We start from the raw sequence: 23597 nt of genomic DNA on the forward strand, positions 1-23597 counted from the left end.
AATGAAATATATTATGTATGAGAAATGGAAAGTAGACTAGTGTGCCTAAAATAGAAGAGGAAAAGAGGAAAAATGTAAAATCAATTAATAAAGAAAAGTTAGAATCAGGACTAAAGAAAAGTTGGAATCAGGTTATGAATGGCTTTAAGTAACCTAGAAACAATGGGGACTACCTGAGCAAAGGACTGACATGCTTTAGGACCACTAATTTGGCTACTGTGTGGCAAATGGATTAGAGAAGGAAGCTAATAGAAGCAGGATGTGTAATTGCACTGAAGGCTTAAATAATGAATGGAAACAATGGATCACAATAGGAGAAATGTTGTGGAGATATAAATTAAAAGATTTTGCAACTAATTAAATATAAAGAATAAAAGACAGTAAAAAGTCACAGATCACTCTGAGATAGATAACCTGGATGATCAGAAAAATAGTAGTGAGCTCAACAAAACTTAACATTGAGAAATCTAGTCAGAGATATCTAGCAGGAAGCTAGTAATGAAGAAAAGCAAGGACTGGACATGTAGATTTGACAGTCATCTCCATGATAATAACAGCTGAACTCATAGGACCTAATGTGATCATCCAGAGTGTAAAGAAAGAAAAGCAGGTTTCAGGGACAAAATCCTAAAATATATCCAGGCATAAAGATACCACATGAATGATGACTTGGAACTAGATCTTCAACCAAGAGCCATATCTATTTAGTCACCGAATGCATTGTGAAAACAATTACCATGATTTCACTCATAAAACCTGCTCTGTTCTTGACTTCGAAATATGATTTTTTTTATTACCCATGAGACCAACAAATTAAATAGGCAATATTTTCTGAAGGATGCAAGAAAAAAGATTACCTTTCTGAAATTCAATATAGAAATTTTAGTTAACAAAACATCTTCCCAGAATCTCAGTATAGCCACATTTGGTCATTTCTCCTTAGAAACAAAAGGGCAGAAGCAAATGTTGAAAAAAAATTTAAAACTTGCTCTATCCACTTTTAAGGAGTAGAGACTCCTTTGCACCTACAGGGTACCCCTTCTTCATTCATTCAATAAATACTTCTTGAACATCTGTTATATAAAACAAAGTGCTGAATATTCATGGGGCACATAGATAAATATAACACATATCTCCTGTTCTCATGGGATTTAGAATGTAGTAAAAGGCCTAATACAAGAAATAAAACATATAATTATCAACAAAACAAGACCATATATAAGTACCAAGGTGGCACAAAGTTTATATCTTGGCATTAAAGATTAAGCATGATTTATACATGTTTTGGCTTCATTTTCTGAGCTTCAGAAACTCTATTGTAAGCCTAGCATTTACTTTCAAACGGACATGCTGCCAATTCCACAGCTATGCCACTCAAGACTTTCCTATGCATTGGCAAAAAGGTTTCAATTAAGAAGCATAAAGTAAAAATGTTAATATTTCAATCTGGCCATTTTTAAACCATGAGGTCTCTTTGAGGCAAATAAGATATAGTCCTTAAGATTCAGAAAATGGTAAAACCAGGAGTGGATACAAGAGCTTTGGGGCCCATTGCATACCTCTGTCTAGAAATTAGCCACAGGTTTCACAATGCATTGCCATAAAGGTTTGCATGATAAATGGGTGGAAAGTTTAACCAATAGATTTTATTCAGGACCATGAAGCTCAGGATTCATAATGTTGACGGGAATTATACATGTTTATTGAATTCAAATACATGCCAAAATGTTTTTTTTCCCCTAAATCTTTCTGCCAATCTACTCAAATTTATTTTATTCATTCTAAACTCTGCCTTCAAGTATTCAAATTAAACAGTTAAGTAAACATCTCTTAATAGAAAGCTTTGGTGAAGATTAAACTCCATTAGCTGTTTCAAAATAGACTTAGTTGGAAAAACAAGATAATTAATTTAGATTGTGAAGATGATTAAGTGACTCAGCATCAACATTTTGTACTGTAATGTCAGTAATCACAGTCTATTTTTGGACTTATTTAGGTATACAATAGGGCAGGGAAGAAATCTTTTTAAGTTCTCTTATATTTAGTTGTAAGGAGATTCAAGGGAAAGAAGAAAACACCAAGTTTCAAGACTAGTTCTTAAGGAGCTATTATTATTGATAAATCAGTCTGACTTACCAAAATGCAGTTCAGATCAAATTTCAGCCAGGAAATGATTTTTTTTTATTAAAACAATCATCCCAAAACAGAGTTTTGCAATGCTTTGGTTGAAACAAAAGTAAATAAGTAATCCCATTATAAAAATATTTGTATTAACATACACAAAAAATGAAAAGCCAAATTTCCTCTTTCAGGTACTATTCAACTTAACATTTAAAACTAAAACAAATTAGCATTAAAAAGCCAAATTTCCTCTTTCAGGTACTATTCAGCTTAACATTTAAAACTAAAACAAATAAGCATTAATTTTTATCTTTAAACTTCCAAATTGCCTATATGAATTTGTGATACCGCCAAAGCTACAGTTACCACAAAATATAATTCAATGAATTCATTCCCCCTAAACTAACAGAAAATTAACATTTTCCAAAATTTTGAAAAATCAGTAAAAGTAGCATTATTAACTATCTTAATGAAAACAACACAATTCAAAGAATAGCCCTTTATTTAAGGCAAAAGCTTTTGAATTCAAAGAAAAGAGTCTTGTATGACAAGGGTGAAGAACAAGCCATCAAAGAGGGTAGTTCTGGTGATGGCTTTGGTTCTCTAATGAATAAATTTAATAGGTTTTTTTGTTTTGTTTTTGTTTTTTGAGAAGGCAGAGAATGCAAAGACAACAGAGAGGTAAAAATGTTGTTTGTCAGTTCTTGGCAACCTTAGGAGATTTATGTAATGGTGCAACAAGAAAAGTGGCTTTGCAAAAGATTGTTATTTGTAATAAATATGAAGGATTGAATATTAAGAAAAGAACGGCAGAACATTGTCCCAATTGCAGAGCTACTAGGCTACAAATAAGAATTCATCAGATAGGACCTGAAAATGTTCAGCATATTCAATCAATTTCTATGAAAATGTCAAGGGCATGAGGATCAACTTAGCCCTAAAGATAGATGTAAAAAGCTGTAACAGAAGGAAAATTGTTTGAGAGACAAAGATTCTGAAAGGCATGAAAGATGATCAGAAGATAACATTCTCTGGTAAAATTGACCAGGAGCAAGGACTTGAACCAGGAAATATTAACATTGTTTTAGATCAGGACAATGCTATATTTATACAAGGTGACTGACAACCCTTTTTACATATATGAGCATCAATTTGAGTGAAGTTTTGTGTGGTTTTTAGAAACCAATATCAAAGACATGGCTCTCTTCAACAATAAGATGATTCAAACCAGTTCCAATTGTTTTTTGATGAAGAAAGCCATATACACCCAAAGAGAGGCCTGTGGGAACTGAGTGTGGACTACAACATAGTATTTTCACACTTTCTGTTGATGTTTGCTTGAATTTTATTTTCTTTCTCAGGTTTTTTTTTTTTCCCTCTCTATATCTGATTTTTCTTGTGCAGCAAGATAACTATGGATATATTGGATTTAACATATCTTAACATATTTAATTAACATGTATTGGACTACCTCTCATCTAGGGGAAGAGGTGGAGGGAAGGAGGAAAAAATTTGGAACAGAAGGTTTTGTAAGGGTCAGTGTTGAAAAATTACCTATGCAGATGTTTTGTAAATAAAAAGCTTTAATTTTAAAAAAAGAGAAAAAGAAAGGAAGAAAGAAAGGAAGAAAGAAAGGAAGAAAGAAAGAAAGAAAGAAAGAAAGAAAGAAAGAAAGAAAGAAAGAAAGAAAGAAAGAAAGAAAGAAAGAAAGAAAGAAAGAAAGAAAGAAAGAAAGAAAGAAAGAAAGAAACAAACAAACAAACAAACAAACCAACCAACCAACCAACCAACCAATATCAACTACTAATAGTCATTATTTCTCATCTGGGTCACATCCTGGTCAAATTGTTAAACATAGAGATACCTCTGATTGAAGTGGATATCTTCAACGTAAAGAAGCTCTAATTCAGTTCCAGTTGATCAATGATGGACAGAAATAGCTACACCCAGAGAAGGAACACTGGGAATTGTGTGTAAAATGTTTGCACTATTGTCTTTCTACCCAGGTTACTTATACCTTCGAAATCCAATTTTTACCGTGCAACAAGAAATTTGGTTTTATACACATATATTTTATCTAGGATATGCTGTAACACATTTAACATGTATGAGATTGCCTGTCCTCTAGGGGAGAGAGTAGAGGGAGGGAGGGGAAAATTTGGAAAAACGAATACAAGGGATAAGGTTGTAAAAAAAAAATTACCCATGCATATGTACTGTCAAAAAAATTATAATTATAAAATTAATAAAAAATAGAGATACCAAATGTGTAGATAAAAATATAAATGTAATAATTTATACATAATACTATAATAAGATATGCCAATTTGTTGCCAAACTCATAGAAAAGGAATTCCAATAACTCAATTTAAAGTAAACTTCCCTTTCTTTCATCAGATAAGCTATATTTGTAAAAACAAAAAAAGTGCTGTTCAAAAGAAAAGAAGTATGGGAGACAGAAGAAATGGATCACATAAAATTGGTTTGACCTTGACCCATCTCAACAAAGATACCATTACAATGGAGAAACTTATGAGGATGATGAATACCATTCCAGAGGTAGGGATGAGTATGAAATCTGTTAATGGGGGCCAGTGAATACTATTCATTGTAATGCTGGCCTTTGTATACAATAACTGAATGATGGTCTACAATTATCAACACATTCACTAGTAACTATTGTTTTTGTTATAATATTCACTATGTGTTTTTAAAAGTTAATAGAATCAGCAATATAAAATGCTGAAAAAAATGCTATGATTCCTTAAGATAATTATTAATATACTAAAATAAAATGGATTTGATTACATGAAATTAAAAGGCTTTTCCAAAAAGCAAAGCCAATGCAGACAAAATCAGAAAGAAAACAGGAAAAAAACTTATAGCAAGTTTCTCATTTCTCGAATATTAGAAAACTAAATTAAATTTATAAATATACAAGCCATTCCCAATTGATAAATGGTCAAAGGATAAGAAAAGGCAGTTTTCAGATGAAGTAATCAAAGCTATCAGTAGTCACACGAAAAAATTTTCTAAATCACTATAGATTAGAGAAATGAAAATTAAAACCACTCTGGGATACCACCTCAGGCTACGTGATTTGGCTAACATGGCAGGAAACAAAAATGACAAATGCATGAGAGGATTTAAACAAACTGGGACACTTAGGTGCTTTTGGTGCAGTTGTGAACTAATTCAACCATTCTAGAAAGTAAAGAACTATGCTCAGAAAACTATAAAACTGATCATACTCCTTTAACCCAGAAAAACCATTACTATGTCTCTATTCCAAAGAGATCAAGAAGGGAAAAGGACCTAAATGAACAAAACTAGTTATAGCAGCTCTTTTTTTCTGGTGGCAAAAAAGTGGAAATTAAGGGGATGCCTATCAATTGGGGAATGGTTGAATAAGTTGTGGTACATTGTTGTGATGGAATACTACTGTGCTATAAGAAATGATAAATAGAATGATCTCAGAAAAACCTGGGAAAAATTATAAGAGTTCATGCAAAGTGAAATAAGCAGAACCAGGAGAACACTACACAGAGTAATAGCAATAGTACAGGATGACTGTGAAAGATTTAGATATTCTGTTCAAGATAGTGATCATCCAAGACAGTTCCAAGAAAAATGCTGTGCATCTCCAGAGAGAGAAATGATAAACCATAAATATAGATTGAAGCATAATTTATTTGTTTTGTTTTATTTTTTGTCTGTATTGTTTTACAACATGGCTAATATGGAAATGTTTTAAATGACTTCATATGTATAATCAATATCAAATTCTTCTCAAGAAAAGGAAAATAGAGAGAAAGAGGGAAAGAATTAGAAACGTAAAAATTTTAAAAATCAATGTTAAAAAATACTATAACATATTCAACATGTATAGGACAACCTGCCATTTAGAGGAGGGGGTGGAGGGAAAGAGGGGAAAAGTTGAAACAGAAGTTTTTGCAAGGATCAGTATTGAAAAATTACCCATGCATATATTTTGTCAATAAAAAGCTATAATTTTTTAAAAAATTAATGTTGAAAATCTTTTAAAATGTAATTAGGAAATATTTAACAAAATAAAAATATATTTTAAAAAATTATAAATGCTCTCCCTCCATTCACAATCTAATTGTACTATTTAAGAAAGTTTTTTCTAACATGTTTAGCATTTTCTAGGCTGTGACTTTTCAACCTAACCATAACTTATATATTTAATAATTTGAAATAACATAAAAAGTTATATCACCTATTTTGCAGGTGTGTCATACTGACCTTCAACATCATGCCAGCTTGTTCATAAGCTCTACAAAAAGAGAGAAAATACAAATTTCCTTCATAAAGGATCTTAATTAAAAGAAGGGAGGGGGGCAGTTATAAGTCTTACTAGTCAGTAAAAGTAACTTTTTCATTTAATAATAATAGAGCAGCTGGGTAAAACTATACTTCCTTTTTTAAATTACATTTATGATGCAATTTCTAATACTGTGCTTTTGATACAATATAAAGTAGATGATGAAAGGTACTTCATAGAACTAACAAATTTTTTAAAAAACCTGAATAAATGATCAAGCTTTCTAATATTATTCCACAGTTGAATAACTTTCAAAATTACCATAAGAAAAAAAAGACCATATTTAATTCTTCCCATTTTTACCTGTAGAATAAAATGGCCTAAAATTTTTTCTATGATAAAAAAAGACAATAGTGATAAATGTATTGCAACTTAATACATTCAAATTATAAATTAATGTTCTGTAAACAGAAACAAGGACAAACATTTTAAATCAATAAAACTTTGTTTCTATAAATTGGGAAAGCTCAAAGACTTTAAGTATCTATGAATAAAGAACTTACTTGGCCGCATGAAAAAGACTGAGGATGTGAAGGAGTCAAAGTTAAAGATAAAAAACAAAAGAAATGAGCATTTATCTAGACATTTACCAGTTAACAGGGACAAAGTTAAGTGAAATATGTCATAAATCAATTCTTCTTTCCTATAACGATGGTACATACATGAAAACACATAAATGCCCATAACAGATATTTCCTAAAAACTATAAATTTGAAAAAGATGCTAAAGAAACACAGCAGTTTCTTTTTTAAATTTCTAATATACTGATTTTACAAATTCAATCAAAATTAAAAAGTATTACAACTATATTTTAATGGAGATAGAACAAGAAGTCATTTTCATTCTGTAAGTTTTAAATATTTCAGGCCAATTTTTTTCCCTTCAACCTGTTTTTCAGCTTCAATACCAAAAAAGAAAAATCAAACTATGTGAGAATATGTTTTTAAAAGTCACTTAGAAGTTTTATTAGCTTAAATTATTTGCTATTTTATTTCTCTGCCCAGTTTAGTAGAATGTAGCTTCCTTGAAGATAAAAGATTGTTTAACTTTTGTATTTATTTATATTCCTACTGCATGGAACAAGCACCCAGTACAGAATAGTTGTTTAAAAATATTTAATTACTTGATATATGTATCTCCTTCATCCTATACAATGTAGGAACAGGAAGATGAAAATTTAATAAGTACTACCACATGCAGCAACATAAAAATATATATCTCAAAGGCATTCTTTTCTCAAATTAATTCTGTGAATACAACACCCTTCTACTTTTTAGAAATCACCAAGAACAATTTGAAAGAGCATAAAATGTTGGGGCTTTCATTAATACTGTTCTTTTCTTCACAGGTGACAAATTCAAAACTAAGGAATAAATTGGCATCAATCGATGTTTATTTTCAATTAATGAATAATTCAATTCATTAAAAAGCTATTTTAAGTGATGTTGAAAAGATACGCCCTATTATTCTCATGTGCAGCAGCTTCTCTCAGACAGGCATCTTTGGCTTGATCAAATTGTTTGGCATTTTTAAAAGCAACAGCTGAAATAAAAAAAAAAAAAAAAAAAGAATCTTGTTTCTATTTTTATCACTTGAGAAAAACAATATTATTAATATAATCCCTTCAACAAAGAAGCCCGAAATCTGTTTGTGCCTATGTTTCCTCTGCTCAAGTCCTCTGAATTCACCACAAGGTAACCCTGTTCAGTGTGCAAGAGACCTTTCTCTCTTATTCCTGTTTTTGTCATTTTAAACATTTGATAGATGCCTGTCTATTTGGTGGTTCCTTGAATCATTTTTTCTGACCATACAATTATCTGATTATTTATCCTTTAAAAATTGTTTTTCTTGCAGCTTCTCTAATTAACTTTTTTTAATAGTTACTTAAGTCATCAACCCTTTTAAGGTTGCTTTCTTCTTTGCAGTTTAAATATATTCCAGAAATTAAAAAAAAAAAAAAAAAAAAACTTCCTTTAAAAGTTTGCCAAATTTCAGGAAACTAAAACTGTGGCAGTCAAAATAAAAATGAAATTCTCATTTCTTTGGATCAAAAAATAACAGATCAACAATTTTTAATTTATTTATAAAAATGTACTAAGCTCATATCATCATTTATATTCTTTACAATTAAAGCACTGAATATGCTATTTTATATGCCTTCCTTTTGTTCACTTTTCCATATATAATGAATTTAACAATCTATATTTCAAAAGTTTTTGCAGAGCTAAAAGGTCCTGTCAAAAATACAAATTCCAAACAAATACCCTAACATTTGCTATGATCTATGGAAAAATTATTCTTTAGTACCTTGGAAGAATTGACTAGATAATTACAGTCTTACTATGTTATGATTAATACACAATGGCTAATATAGCATAAAAACAAGTATTAGCAGACACATATTTTCCTGAGTAACCCTAACTTTCTGATCCTAATAGGCATCAAAATTGAGAATTAATATGAAAATAATAAATAGAAATAGAAATGTTACTACAAATACTTCATAAAGGATGAGAATACTGGAATAAAATAAGTTTCAAAGAAAATTCTAGCTACTATTTTTGATTTTTAAGGGAATTACATTATTGGGATCTACAGAAGAAACTTTACACTGTAATACTATGAAGTCTTTACAACCCTATATAATATCAAACTGAAAATGTCTATTTGCATAAATATGACATTAAAGGTTTCCAATCTTATAAGAAAATTTCTTAAAAAATGAAGATACATTCCATTTTGCCATGAAAAGATCTATAAATATTATAAAAAAAATTACAAAATATGTAATACATTAAATCACCATGATTACCACAAAGCTGGAAAGAACAAGAGAATAATAACATATACTAAAACTATTAAAATCTACTTCTGAGTGTCATCATTTCATTATTCAATTACAAGGAAGCAGTAGATCACAGGTTAACAATGAAAGGGATATTAGTAGTTAAGTGGAAAAATACAAAAGACATATACCAAAGATTTACTGTTAAAAGTTCAAGAGATCTATTTGCATTACTGTCATGCTATATAGAAGCAAAGAAGTATTTTAAGATATAGAACTGGATCTAAAAGTCTTAGAGTCATTCCTACCTGCTTTCCCATATTCAGTTGCCGCACTGTCATAATCTGGCTTCCATTTTAAAAAACCAGTTTTCAGGCTAAAGTGAAAAAGAAGACAACTTTAATACAACAGATCATCTACATTTATAACTCAGATGAGTCATGATGATTTAGCAAGTATTATTGACAAAGATACCCTTAAAAGACTGAATTAAGGGAGAGATAAAGCAAAAGAGATTTCTAACCTAAGATGTAATGACAATTAATTTTTATATAATTCATTTTTCTTCTTTATTAAAGGATTCCCAATTACAAAACATCACTATACTGCAATCCAAATAGACAAGGTTTGAATTATCAAGTAACCTACTAGTTAATTATTTAATTTCCTTTTTAAAAAATAGAAAAGAACTTCTTTTTTTCTAATCATTGTCCTTTGTACATTAAATGCAGTGAATTTTCCCATTGACAGAATTTTCTGATCATACCACAATGTCAATCTCAAAAGCAACAGGGGGATCAAGCTTAAGTAATATAATAGAAACATAAAGCTGGAAAATCCTTAACAGCTTAAGTATATTAAGTTCAACTTGCTACCAGGCATATACCAAATAAATTTTAAACATTCTGTGCTAGAACCAAAAGTCATCAATTCATTTTCTTTTAGTTAAGTATTTACTATTTGTATATATGCCCTTATCTATAAAGTGACTAGAACCATGGCATTAAACATTTTTCAAATTTGCCCCAAGAAAGAAGTGGAAATTGAGGTGATGCCCATCAAGTGGGGAACAGTTGAACAAGTAGTCACTTATGGTTATGACAGAATTTTATTGGGCTATAAGAAATGATAAGGGGAACACTTTCAGAAAAACCTGGGAAGATTTGTATGAAGTAAAATAAAGTGAAATGAGTAGAACCAGGAGAACATTATATATAATAAGAGAAGTATCGTCATCATGATCAACTGTGAAAGACTTGGCTACTCTGATTAAAACAATGATTCAAGATAAAAATAAACAAATAAATTGGAGTTGTGTCCAGATCCTATAGTTCAGTAAAAAATAAAATATGGTATATCTAGTTACTAAACCAGCTAGGTAATGTGGTAGATAATGTGCCAGGCGTGGAGTTAGGAAGACCCAAATTCAAATCTAAGCCCAGACACTTACTGGCTGTATTACCCTAGCCATATCAATTAACCTTGTTTGCCTCAGTTTCCTCATCTGTAAAATGTGCTGAAGAAGAAAGACAAACCACTTCAGTATCTTTACCAAAAAAAAAAAAAAAAAAAAAAGTTATAAAAGATAGAATGTGACAAAAAACAAACAAAAAAAATAACTAAACAAATAAAGACGCTAAACCCCAAATATTAGAAAATGTGTCAAAATACTAAAATACCTTATCTTCCCACTCTACAGGGCACATAACATTTCTGTAAAAATACAACTGTAAATATTCCTACATAAAATAAGGCTCAATTATTTCCTACAGTCTCAGGAAGAAGTCTGAGCTATCAAAAATAAGCACCCCTGAAAATAAGTGAGCAAAATGAAGAGGCAAGAAAAGTCCCTTTTATTTTAAAAACCACGAAACAAAAACCAATTCAATTCAACAAGCATGTATTAAGGAGATATAACCAACCTTATGCTTTAATACAATATAAAATAATTCTCATTAAAATGATTTAACAATCCACCAAACAAGAATTCAATGAATTTTAAATTGTATAATCTTTCAAATATACTTAGTATTACATATTGTTTAGTTGAACTGAACAAATACATTAAAATCTTACAGAACAGAAGGCTATGTGATCAGAGTGATAATTTTACAAAATAAAATACTAATGAAAATAAGGATTAAAGAAATGACTTCATATTACATATTGCCCTCTTCCATATATCACTTTTGACTGTTATGGTAGGAATTTCTTTTGTGTAATGAGTCTGTACTACATGATGGCTGAGAAATCCTTTCATATTATCAAATTCCATGATTTTATGATATGACAAAATTTGGTATTAGCTCATACTGAATATAGACAAAACAGCATTTCCTTACATTCAACTCTTGTCAACTTATCAGAAAAATAATCTCCAATATTAAAATCCCTGGCTCCAAGATCTAAAATCTATGTTGCCTAAATTCACCCAAAATAGTTATAATATCATCATTATGTTTGTATGTGTTTTCTTAGCTATGTTAAACATGATCTTTCCTTAATAACAATGATAATCATTTGGTCCAACTCTGTAGAACAAAGAATAATTGTATGATCATTGTGGTTTGTGTGGTTTTGTTTTATGCAAATAAGAAAAAATGCTTTGAAAAAATTAATTGACATTATGAGCTGAAAACAGAAAAGTTTATGAAGGCACTCTACAGATTTGGAAAACATATGGAATATATTTTGCCTATAGAATATACCTTAACTTACAAAAATAATGAGCTACATGTTACAACCATGAAAGTCAGTTAAGACTACAATAAAAGAGCCAAGATATAATCATACTGTAATTCACTGCTTTAAGAATTGCAAAGCATTTTCCTCCAAAACAATGTGAGGGGGTGTGATAGATATTTCCAAGTATCATAATTACCATTTTAAACATGAAGAAACAAAGTTTCAGAAAAGCTATTTGCCCAAAATATCATGGTTAATAAAAGTCAAAGGCAAAATTAAAATCCAGATTCCTCTCTGCTAATTCTAAATCGAGCACTGTTTCAGTGTGGTGTCTAGTGGAAAGATATTACATGGAGAAACAGCAGGGAAAGACTTGGATTTCAATAGCAGATATACAGACAAAAAGTAGAAATCATACTAATCAATTTGGGATAGTTCTCTGTTTCTACAAACACACTATATTTTCATAACTTCATTCTGTTGCTTAAGCTAACTCTCATGTTTGGAATGTCGTGCTTTGACTAGTTAGCCAATGTATTTGCCTAGCCCTTAAAGTTCAACTTAAAAGGGATGTAAAACTTGAAGTCATTTCTTTAATCCTTATTTTCATTAGTATTTTATTTTGTAAAATTATCACTCTGATCACATATCCTTTTGTTCTGTAAGATTTTGATGTATTTGTTCTATACTAACTAAACAAATATTAAATGCCTAATACGTGTGAAGCATTGTGCTAGGCTTTTATAATTCTGAATCATATCCTACCTGTTTTTATAATATAATATCCCTCTCCTTGACTATATAATTTATACAATATCCCTCTCCTTGACTACAAATTGCAGGAGAGCAGGTTAATGTTTTATAATAATAATAACAACAATAATAATGCTAACAGCTAAAACTGATATTGTATATTAAGATCTGCAAAGTACTTTACAAATATTATCTCTTTTAAATCTTATAAGAACCCAGTAAAATAAATATCACAGGTATCATTATCCCCATTTTACAGATGAGGAAACTGAGACTCAAAGAAGTTAAGTGACTGATTCAGAGTCATAAAATATAATAAATGTTGAAAATAAAACCCAAATCTAAGTCTTCCTGATTCAATGCCAACAACTGCCCTCTGTGTACGCCACTGAAAACTTTGTATTCCCATCCATTACCTAGCATAATGCTCTGAGCAAAGTAAGTGACTGATCTCTGACACATTCATCTACATTTCTTCTTAAAATTCTTAGACCAGTAGAATCAATAGGGGCCACTAATAGTATATAAGGAATCCATGTAAGCTGCAGAGTCAGAAAACCATTTATACACAGTTAGTGGTCCCTGTTTCTTGGGGAATAGTTGACAAAATAAATACAAATAGAATAGAATATATAAAGTATTAATGTGTAGTTTTCTAATCCTCATATGGAGTAGTAACTAGACTGTTTCTCTTTGAATTTGGTGCCAATGATCGAAGCAACTTCTTGTGGGGGCAAAAATTTGAAAACAAACAGGAACTGCTGAACAAATGGAGTATATACAGATAATTGGTTGTTATTGTGAAGTAAGAACTTACAAATATGAGGAATCAAAAAATCCCAGGAGATTTATAAGAGATGATGGAAACTGAGAACTCTATCATAAATAAGAAAGTATTAACATTCTTCTCATGATTTGGCTTATTAGAAAACATCATTCTTAAGAAGAACAAATATATGAAAAAGTACATGTAAAAATACATTAAATGAAATGCTAAAAAAAAAATTTAAAGGGAATGATAAAATAGTGTGTTAGAAAATATGCATAGCTGACTAAAATTAACAAAAGTAAAGATATAAGATTACCTAATTTTAGAGTGAGGCCATCAGATAAACAAACTTCCTCAGTTTACAGAAAACTTCTCTAAGCATTTGTTTCCTTAAATTATTTGCCCACAGTCACAAGGTTAATTACTAAAAGACTTGGGAATAGAATTCAAACTTCTTTAATCAGTTTTTTGGGTTTTTTCCTTTTCTGCCATCTGTCCATACCCTGCAGTGGAAAGGAATAGTCACATGCATTTTTAGCAGGTCTTAAAGTTTTTAAAGGTATAATACACAGATTAAGTAACCATAAAGTAAGTCTTATCACCATGAGAAACAAATGATTCACTGGAAATATCCTTTAAAACAAGTATTACTTTAATCCTTTAACCATACTCAAAGTTTCTAAGGTTAAGAAATCATTGTTTATAATTCTTATATTGCCACCATTCCTAGCTTAGTGCTGGGAACATAGGAACTCAGTGAATGAATGGTCTAGATCTAGATCTCACTGAACAGAACTATGACCCTATATTTGTTAAATCTAACTACATAGTTTCGTAATATTTACAAAATCCAAATTCATTCACACCTAACACACAAATTAGTGAGGTACACATACTACAAGAATACAGTGCCAATCAGTTTCTCTGGTGACTCAATTTCTCAGATTTCTGCTGTGATTTTAAGAGATAAAGGAACACATATGGTAGTTTCATAATTCAGTACTATATAGGCTAGGTCCAAAAAGGTTAGGGGTAACTTTCATACTCAGCAGGCCAAAAGAAGCTGGCAGCCTTTTTTAAAATGTACAAGCATCTCTAAATATGCCAATCATGAGGAAGCTACAAAAAAGCACACAAGATTTAATGTAATTTCTTTAGTATTATGGGCTGCACACACATTACATAATGGTCATTCTAGCTATTTCTAAATACCTTTCCCCACTCTTTCCTCTTGGGTTCTCCAATCTCATCAGAATGCATTACTTAATAAATAAATACTAATAGAAACACAACTATAATGATATAATACACCTACATACATTTGGACTTTTTAAATGAATTTGGTAGTTCATTAGCAACTTTAGAAATAAAACTGGGAAAGACTCATTGGCAGAATGGATCCAAAAACAAGACTGTTAAAAGAAAAGCCTTTAACCAATCAGTCCTCCTTCACTGGTACCCCTATTGGTGTAGGGGGAAAAAAAATTCCAAATTAAAGGACTAAAGTCAAATTTTAGCACTGCTATTTATGATCAACGTATGTGGAATAGACCACTTCACTTTTCTGAACCTGTTTTCACCTCTGCAAAATGTGGGATTTAGATTGGGTGACTGATTCTTTCCAAATCTTCATTCGGTAAAAATCTGAGAAAATACTGCAACTAATGGAACATTAGTTACTAAATTTTATAAGTTATTGATTTTCCTAACCAAAAATAGGGACACAAGGTCTAAAAAAGGATAGTTCTTTTATAAATTCTTACTAAAAGCAATGCCAAATAATATGGTTAAGCAGGAAGTATGGTAGACATTAAATTTTAATAATAGAAAGAAATATATAGGGATATATGATGAAATATAATTTCTGTACTTGCTATATTCTAAACTATGAGACATTTGGTTAACATAATTATAGATATCTGGAAAATAAGAAACGTAAATTAAGAGGGATAGGGGTCTTAAAAAAAATCAACTTAGTCAAAGACAATCAATACTAAATTCTCTTAGTCTCAATTTAAAGTATTTGTTTTCTATAAACACTGAGAAAACAAAACTATGTTCAAGGAGCTGTCCTAGGTGGTGGACAATACAAGAATAAACAAAGATCTTGAAAAGCTGAAAGTCTATTGGAGAAGTGCTTGTATACATGTATGCATGCATTTACCTTTGGAAGAATTAGGGAAAGAATTAGGGAAATACAGATTCAGAGCCAGGCCCAAGCCGAGAGAAGGAAGCTTTCCCATTAGATTCAAACCTGATCATGTCTCTTCTAGTTAGAAGGAGGAAAAAGAAGAAGGAGGAAGGAAAGAAAGAAAGGGAGGAAGAAAAGACTTAGAGACTGAAAGAGGGACAGAGAAAGAAAAAGATGAGAGATAATTTACAAAAAAACTTGAAAATAGAATGGAATAGCATCAAAGACAAAAGGGAGAACCCACATAATGGAAAGATCATTGGATTATTATCAGAAGATGGGTTAAAATCTGTATTCTTCTACTTAGTAACTTTATAAATTTGGGTAAGTTTACTTCTCTGAGTTTCTAGTTCTTCAGCTATGAAATGAGCATTGGACTAAATGGTAACTTAAAAATCAGTGAATATTTTGGTTAGCCTCAGAAAAAACAAGGAACTTCTGAATATGGGTGAAGATATTTTAGAGAAAGAGAAATTTTAGAGTACAGGAGAGGAAAGTTGAAGGAAGTCATTTTAGATGGCTCTGGTCTTCTAAATAGAGAATCAAAGTCATCTGCAAAAAAGTAAAAAAGAAGGCCACATGGACTTGAAAAAATAGATAAAAAGTTTGAACAGCAGTTGTGGAGAATGATTTCAAAAGTTAAGAAATGATGAATCAAATATTAAGCAATAGTAATGACTTTCCGAATAGGAAGAGACAAAATGAAGTATAATAAATATCCTAAGGCATAGCTTCATGACCGTCTTCAGAAATATTTAGCAAACTCAGGAATAGGGTACAAAGCATATGAGCAATTTACTCATAGAGGCAAATCATGAATGGACTGAGAGAATAGCATTGAGAGAACATGAGAGGTTGAAGACCTTGAGGTTTTGATAAGGGCAAAGATTATATTTATTGTAAATTAAAAAGTGAAATATATGGGAAAAATCTGACAGGTCCCAGAAGGGAATTTTAAAATTCAAAATCATGGAAATAGAATAATTAAATTTAATGACAAATTCAAAGTGTGGCCATCCATTTGTGAATGAAATGAAAATGAATGTCACTAGTCTTCTCATGGATTATTAGCTCACTAAAGTAGACAATGAAGTCAAAATGACAACAGCAAGGGGGGGAGGGGGTTCTAAGCTGAAGAAATAAAAAGAAGAGTTAAAGGTACAAAGATACAATGATAAAAAGAGAGAAAGGTTAGTATAAATGAATAGTGTGAACTTCAAAAAAAAAAAATTGTTGAGAGATGGTGGTAGAAATACAATCTAGAAGTAACAGTAAAAATAAAGCCTATGCTATGCTAACCACTCCAATCACCCTGAAAGTTGGGGGTTAGGAGTGGGGAAAGTGTCCAAGGCAAGTGCTTTCACAAACATTATTGAGTGTTTAATAAAAAGATCCTTCATTGACAAACTATCACTTCTCTAAACTTAAGATATTTCTTAAATAAATGTAAAGGCAAACATGTACCTCTAAATGCTTCTGGAAGATAAAACTACTTACGGACTAAATAGGATATTTAATCTGGTAATCCAATAGAAACTCTGAGTTGTCTGTACCCCATGCTCTCTATCATCATCAAGCGGTGGTACTGTATTACCCAAAAATGTCAAGCCCACTCAAAATTAAATTGGCATAATCTCTACCTTCTAAGAATTTACAGTCATGAAGACAATAAAACATACACAATTTAATTTCAAATACATTGGGTATCTACATATACTCAAATAATTGAAAAATTATTTTTTTTTCTGGTGAAGAGACTTGAATGGTGACAGATATCCAGAGAAGAATCAGAAAATACTCCAAGAGTTTCGAATAGAGAAAAAAAAAAAAAAAAAGTTTTAGTGGATAAATGGATGGAATAGATGCAGTTTCTGGATTTTCTGAAGGAACAGATGTGCTAGGGGTTCTTCACAAAACATCACACAATGGATATTCTGCCAATATACGGTTGTCATTTATAACTCAGGTAAGAGTTCCTTTGCTTCAAATGACAACTGTTATAGACGGATAATCTTATTGGTTAATCTACAAAAATTTCAGCACTGAAGAGGAGAGTTTTAAGAAGCGAGATCACGCTCTCACTCAACAATTACAGAATCGGATTCTATACAGAAATCTTAAATCAAATATTAATCGAAAGAGTATGTAAATATATGCTAATTATCATTGATTGTTTTGTATGTGTATGTATGTGTAGAAACACACACACATACATACATACATACCTATATATAAAAGCCAGATTAGACAACGGATCCCCAAATGGAATTTACTATCTATGTCAGTATCGAACTAGGATTTGTTTAAAAGAAACAAAAACAAAAGCACCAAATCCACTCCCCTTAGCCAAAAAAGACCAAACACCGCAGAATTATTAATAACTTCCGCAGCTACTTCCGGAAAACCGGAGTATGAACAGAACTACAACTCCCAGAATGCCCCGCAATCCCCTCCTCCGACGTCCTGTCGTTCTCTTAGTCGGAGTTCGCAGGGCTTTCAGGGGCCTCGGGCACTTCGGTAGGGCTCCCCGGAGGCTCGGCGGAATGGCAAGCCCAAATCGAGTCCTTGGTTCAAGAAAAACGGCAACCCATACCTCAGCACCGGTCTGGGTCACTTACTATTTCTCTGCTTTGGCGATATGTTCCATTCCTTCGTTGATCTTCTGCGCTGCCATCTCCGCAGTCTCCGCTCGGATACTGCGGAGAGGACTCCCTCTTCCTGCTGCTGCAAAGGACTCCAGCTTGAAGCCGGGAATGGGAATATTTGAAAGAAAGAAAAAAGGAAAGACCGAATGGCCTAACCAGAAATCTGGCTACGGAGGGGTGGAGGGTTCAAACCCGGCGATGATGGCGGCACGAGCGAAGTCTTGTCAGGGCGCACTGTGAGGTGGCAGGCGCAGGCGCAGTACTCCCGATTTGGCTGCTGGAGGCTGCGCAGTGCTTCCTACTCGATGGAAAACGTAAATCCTGGGTGTGTCCTATGCAGTGGACTGGGAAGAAACCCGGGCTTTTCGAGGTGGAAGTGGGTTTATAGCGCAGCGTCCCGGAGGTCCTACCACTCTTTAGTGAACAAACCGAACTAAACCACTGTTTCTCTGAATACTTTTGGTATCTATTCAGGATGTCCCAAAAGTCTTAGGCAGTTTTAAGCTTCTAGCCACAAAATCTCACTAAGACTTGCGGAACATCATTTATAAGGATGTGCACACTGGGCCAATTTAAAACTTAGCTATGTTTGTGTTACACACAAGGAGGCCGCCAGTATGATCCGCAAAAGTCCTTCTAATTCCGGGATTAGAGGATTTCGAAATGCAAGAGGCCTTAAAAAACAGTCATTCAGTAACCGTTTATTAAGCACCCACTGTGTCCAATCCTTTTATATTGAAATTTTAAATCGGTAGTTAAGTGGGGAGGGGGGTGGAGAGAAAGGCAAATAAAGGGTTGTTAATGCTTTTTTTTTTTTCTTTCCAAATTACTTTGTTTATATGATTAAACACTTAGGAATGAGTGAACAAACATTTATTAAGCACTTCGTTGTTCAGTTGCTTCCAACTTTTCATGGTTTAATTTGTGGTTTCTTGGCAAAGATTTGCCATCTTCTCCAGCTCCTTTTATAGAGGAGGAAACTGAGGTAAACAGGATTGAGTGACTAGCTCCGGGTCACGTGTCTAATAAGTGTCTGAGGTCAAATTTGAGCCCAGGAAAATGAGACTTCATTTCACATATCGCACTGATCCACTCCCGTTTAATTGCCCCCAGTTATTTTGTACACATCTATCTGACTTCTTGATATACTTGAATTATAACTAAGTGAAATAACATTGTAAAAACAAAAATCTAAACAAAACTTTTGCAGATGTTAAAAGCTCTACATACTAGCTATCAGAGCCATTAGTTATTCATTCTAGCAAAATGTACTCTTTGAGGGCAGAGGCTATTTTTGTTTTCTTACCTAGCAATAGACCTTATACATGGAAAGCACTTAATGAGCATTTCCATCTTGTTTGAACACCATTTATAACATGTTAACTCAATTTCATTTGAGTTTAAGTCATTCTGATGCTGTTTGGTCTAGATTCCTGGTGGTCTAGAGGTTAGTGGCTATAAGAAAGTTATTAAGAATCCCCACTAAATCAGGGGCAGGTTCTAGGAGTGAAAGAATTCACTCATTCCCGAATATTAGTTCCAAAAATAAAACTAAATAGGCCATAATTGAGCTTCCTAAGGAAAAAAAAAGCATCAGGACCAGAAGTACTTACAAGTGAATTCTACCAAACATTTTAACTAATTTTAGTATTACACTAATTATTTAAATAATAGACAAAGCACCCTTCCAAACTCCTTTTATGAAGCAAATGTGGTGCTTGATACCTAAACCAGTGATGGGGGTTGAAGTCCCTTTAAGATTCCTTTCTGATTCCCAACCCCTCCACGGCTGAAGAAGCTAGGATCTTTGATTCACAAATCCTGGTCAAAAAACACCCTTTTTGGATTCTAATGATATCCGGGGGTTTCCCAGCCCCCACAGGATCTGAGTTAACTTGGGCTTTCTCAGCCCCCCACTATCTGCTCAGGTTTCCCCAATCCCCACAGTTTCTTCCTTATCTAAAAACTCATTGAATTCTATTCAATGCTAACCCTAGCCTAAACCAGCCAGGAGCCTGGGACTCCACCTACCTTCAAGATCATAAAAAGGAAACACTGGAGTCCACTCGTTGCAGGAGCCCAAATATGGCAATCTTACATCATCGGGAAGAACAAAAACAGAAAGAAAATAACAAACCAATTTCACTAATGAATATTGATGTAAAAGTCCTGAATAAAATAGTAGCTAGGATACTATAACTAGGATACAAAGGTTATACATTGAAACTAAGTGGGCTTTACACCAGAAATGTAAAACTATTTTGATTAAAAAAAAAAAAAAGCAACAACAACAACAACAAAAAAAAAAACACCCTACTTATTATATAAATAATAAAAGTAATAAAAAACCACATTATATCAGTAGATGTAGAAAAAAAGTTTTTCACAAATTACAACACTCATTCTTGTTAAGGAAATTTTAAAGCATGAGTACAATTGAATTTTTCCTTAAGTTGATAGGAAGAATTTACTTAAAACCACCCACAGATAAAAGTTTATTGTTAGAAATCAGTTTAACCAGAGACTGACTTCTATAGTGGCAGATCTATAGAAAATGGAGTTTTGCACTGAGAATGCAGTCCTCAGTGGACAGAAGGTCCTGGCAGCTGAGTAAGCTACCAAGGTAGACTTTAGTTGATAGATGCTTATTATATTGGCTATCTTAGTGGGGGTTGGGAAAACCAAGCTGGGCAGCCCAAGCAAGTCAGAATGGGGGATGGGACAACTAGGAGCAGATCAGAACCAGTGGGGGTGGAGAGAGCCTAAATTGGCTCAGATCCATTGGGGGCTGGGACAAGCCAGCATCTCCTACTGGAATTCAAGGGAATGCTTTTTGGCCAGGATTAGTGAATCAAAGGATTTGGCATCCAGGAAAGACAACTTTGTCTAGGGAGGATATGCCTCAGCCTGGAAGGGCTGGGAATCTGAAAGGAATCACAGATCAATAGGAAATACAGTTTCTTAAAGGGACCCCAACCCGCTTCAATTCCTGCCTCAAAGAAACTTACATTGATAGAAACTAGAAAAGTCCAGAGATAAAGGGTTTTGTTTAATCAAGCAAAATAGTAAGAAGCAGAGCTGAAATTCAAAAGGAAAGTTAGGTCCTCTGATTCTAATTTCCTCTTTCCCTAGTCAAGATTGGAGGAAATATTATCCCCAAAACACACACACACACACACACACACACACACACACACAAGGGATTGTCTTGTTTGCTCATATTGGTAGTCCTACTACAATATCTAGCATTGAATGGGTTAAATAAATGGTTTGTCTGAAACAGGCCTATATTAAGCATTTGGGGGGAAGGAGTGGGGTGGGGAAGAAGTGGACCTGTGATTTTATTAATGTAAAGAACTCCAGAATGAGAAAATTCCTTCTACCATTACAGATTGACATCTTTTTTGCAATTTAATTGTTGAGATTTGCCTTCCACATTAAGAACCTAGATTTGCTCAAGATCACACAGTCAATATATGTTAGGGCTTAGAGGTATTCCTGATAAAGGGATATTCCATTATTCCCCACTGACTCTTCTACAAAATAAATACAAAGTTTTATGAGAGAGTTCATTAGCAACTCAGGTGGAAAAAAAGCTTCACGTAATTTGAACTAAATTTTAAAGAACAAAAAAAGGTGTACATTCCAGATGTGTAGGGCAGCTGGTGACACAGAGAAAGTGATGAGGTATAGATTTGGGGTGCTCAAATGAAATTGAGATCTAGTGGCAGGTTTGGGGTACAGGGAGTCAGAGCTCCCCTGCAACCCCTCAGGATTCGGCGCAAGGATACAGAGTTAAATGAGGTCTAGTGGCGGCACAAGAGTTCCCTGTAAAGGAATTTACAAACCCAAAAACCTAGATGGATAAAAGAGGTTTATTATGGGCATTGGAAGTAAGGTTAAAGTCTAGTTAGTTAAAGGTGTTAAGTAAAGAGATGAGGGCATTGAAACAGTATTCCAGTGAGCAGAGAGTCTTTGGTGCCAGGCATGGTGCTGGCATGTTTCGACCCTCTGCAAAGAGAGGACTCCAGCTCGGCTCTTTTATAATGAGAGATTTAGCTAAAGGGGCCATGGGTGGAGTCCCAAGTTAGCTCAGATTCTATGGGGGCAGAGGTCCAGCAATTGGAATCTTATCTGTAAGTTCAGTAATGACAGCCCCAAATTTCAATGTATTTGAGGATCTCCACATGCTGTCAGGAGTATTTGTTAGTCATTACTTTAAGTTTGAGTTCAGTCTCTTTAGGGACCCATATGGTATTTTTTTGTATTTCAGTTGTTGCTCTATCTTCTCAGTCAATATCCTTTTGTTAAACAAATTTATGTCAATCGGTTGATTAATATTGGTGAGATATTGACAAGTTATTGATTTTGAGAAGAACATGCCAGATGGAGACATCAAAGTGATAGTACTAAGAAATCCCCACAGCCCCTCTGGATTATTCTTAGAGCTCTGGGACTTGAGTAAAAAGAAACTGAGGATCCAACCTGTTATTCTGAGTATTTTTTTTTTTTGGCAGAATGAAGTTTAGAGCCAATGTGCTACATTATGTCTATTAAGGGGGTGAAGGGACAGAAATCCCTGTTAATGTAAATTGTATCCCCTTTAACCTTTGGAGAGGCCCTAAAACTGCAACCCCCTTTGGGGGGGGGGATTCCAGAGTCTCAAACTCTGGGAGGGGCACAACTTTTCCCAGACAACACCCTTCTCAAGATAAGTAATCTCATTTAATTGGCAATCTCAGTCTGGGGCTCAAACTCTCAGTTAAATAATCTCATTCAATTTTGAATTGAATCGAAGCCTCAAGCCTCAGAAAGCTAATAAAAGACAACTCTGAACCCAAAATCTTTGCAGAAGTTCTAACTGGATTTTGCCCTCTGGTGAAGATATTTTCTTCTCAGTGCAAATCCATCTTTGCAATAGTCCTGCAGGACTTTGCCATTCTGTCTTCTTAGAAAAACTAACCTGTCAGGATACTTTGCCCACTAAGAAAGCTTTCTTCTTAGTGTAAATAAATTCTACACATTCACATAGACTTCGGGTTTGCAAATTCTTTTGCAAGGAACCTGCAACATGGACCAAAGGGGATCTCTTACCCTCAATTCTTACACCTCATCACTGACAGTAAAATCAATAAAAGGAAATTGCAATGCTAAAGTCTGGAGGAAAGTGGGGGAGAAATAAGACACTGCAAATTAGCAGATCATAGATTAGAGAAGGGACCTTAAAAGTCCTCTAATACAAATCCCTACAAATGAAGAAACTGAGGGCTTATTAAGTATCTACTATGTAAAAGCATTAGGGA

At 33.1% G+C, this 23597-nt stretch overlaps 1 protein-coding gene across 1 annotated transcript in view; it reads right to left on the reverse strand.

Moving 5' to 3' along the window:
- NAPG (NSF attachment protein gamma) overlaps window positions 1–18549 on the reverse strand; it is a 32024-nt gene extending 13475 nt beyond the window's left edge. Inside the window, exons 1-5 of the mRNA XM_074274865.1 lie at window positions 18268–18549; window positions 9560–9627; window positions 7924–8008; window positions 6970–6987; window positions 6388–6418 (exon numbers count right to left, since the gene is read on the reverse strand). Coding sequence (XP_074130966.1) covers window positions 6388–6418; window positions 6970–6987; window positions 7924–8008; window positions 9560–9627; window positions 18268–18323 — 258 coding nt within the window. The 5' untranslated portion in view covers window positions 18324–18549. The remainder of the gene's footprint in view (window positions 1–6387; window positions 6419–6969; window positions 6988–7923; window positions 8009–9559; window positions 9628–18267) is intronic.
- Between the last annotated feature and the right edge of the window lie 5048 nt (window positions 18550–23597).

The sequence above is a fragment of the Sminthopsis crassicaudata genome, chromosome 1 (assembly GCF_048593235.1).
Source record: "Sminthopsis crassicaudata isolate SCR6 chromosome 1, ASM4859323v1, whole genome shotgun sequence".
Classification (NCBI taxonomy): domain Eukaryota; kingdom Metazoa; phylum Chordata; class Mammalia; order Dasyuromorphia; family Dasyuridae; genus Sminthopsis; species Sminthopsis crassicaudata.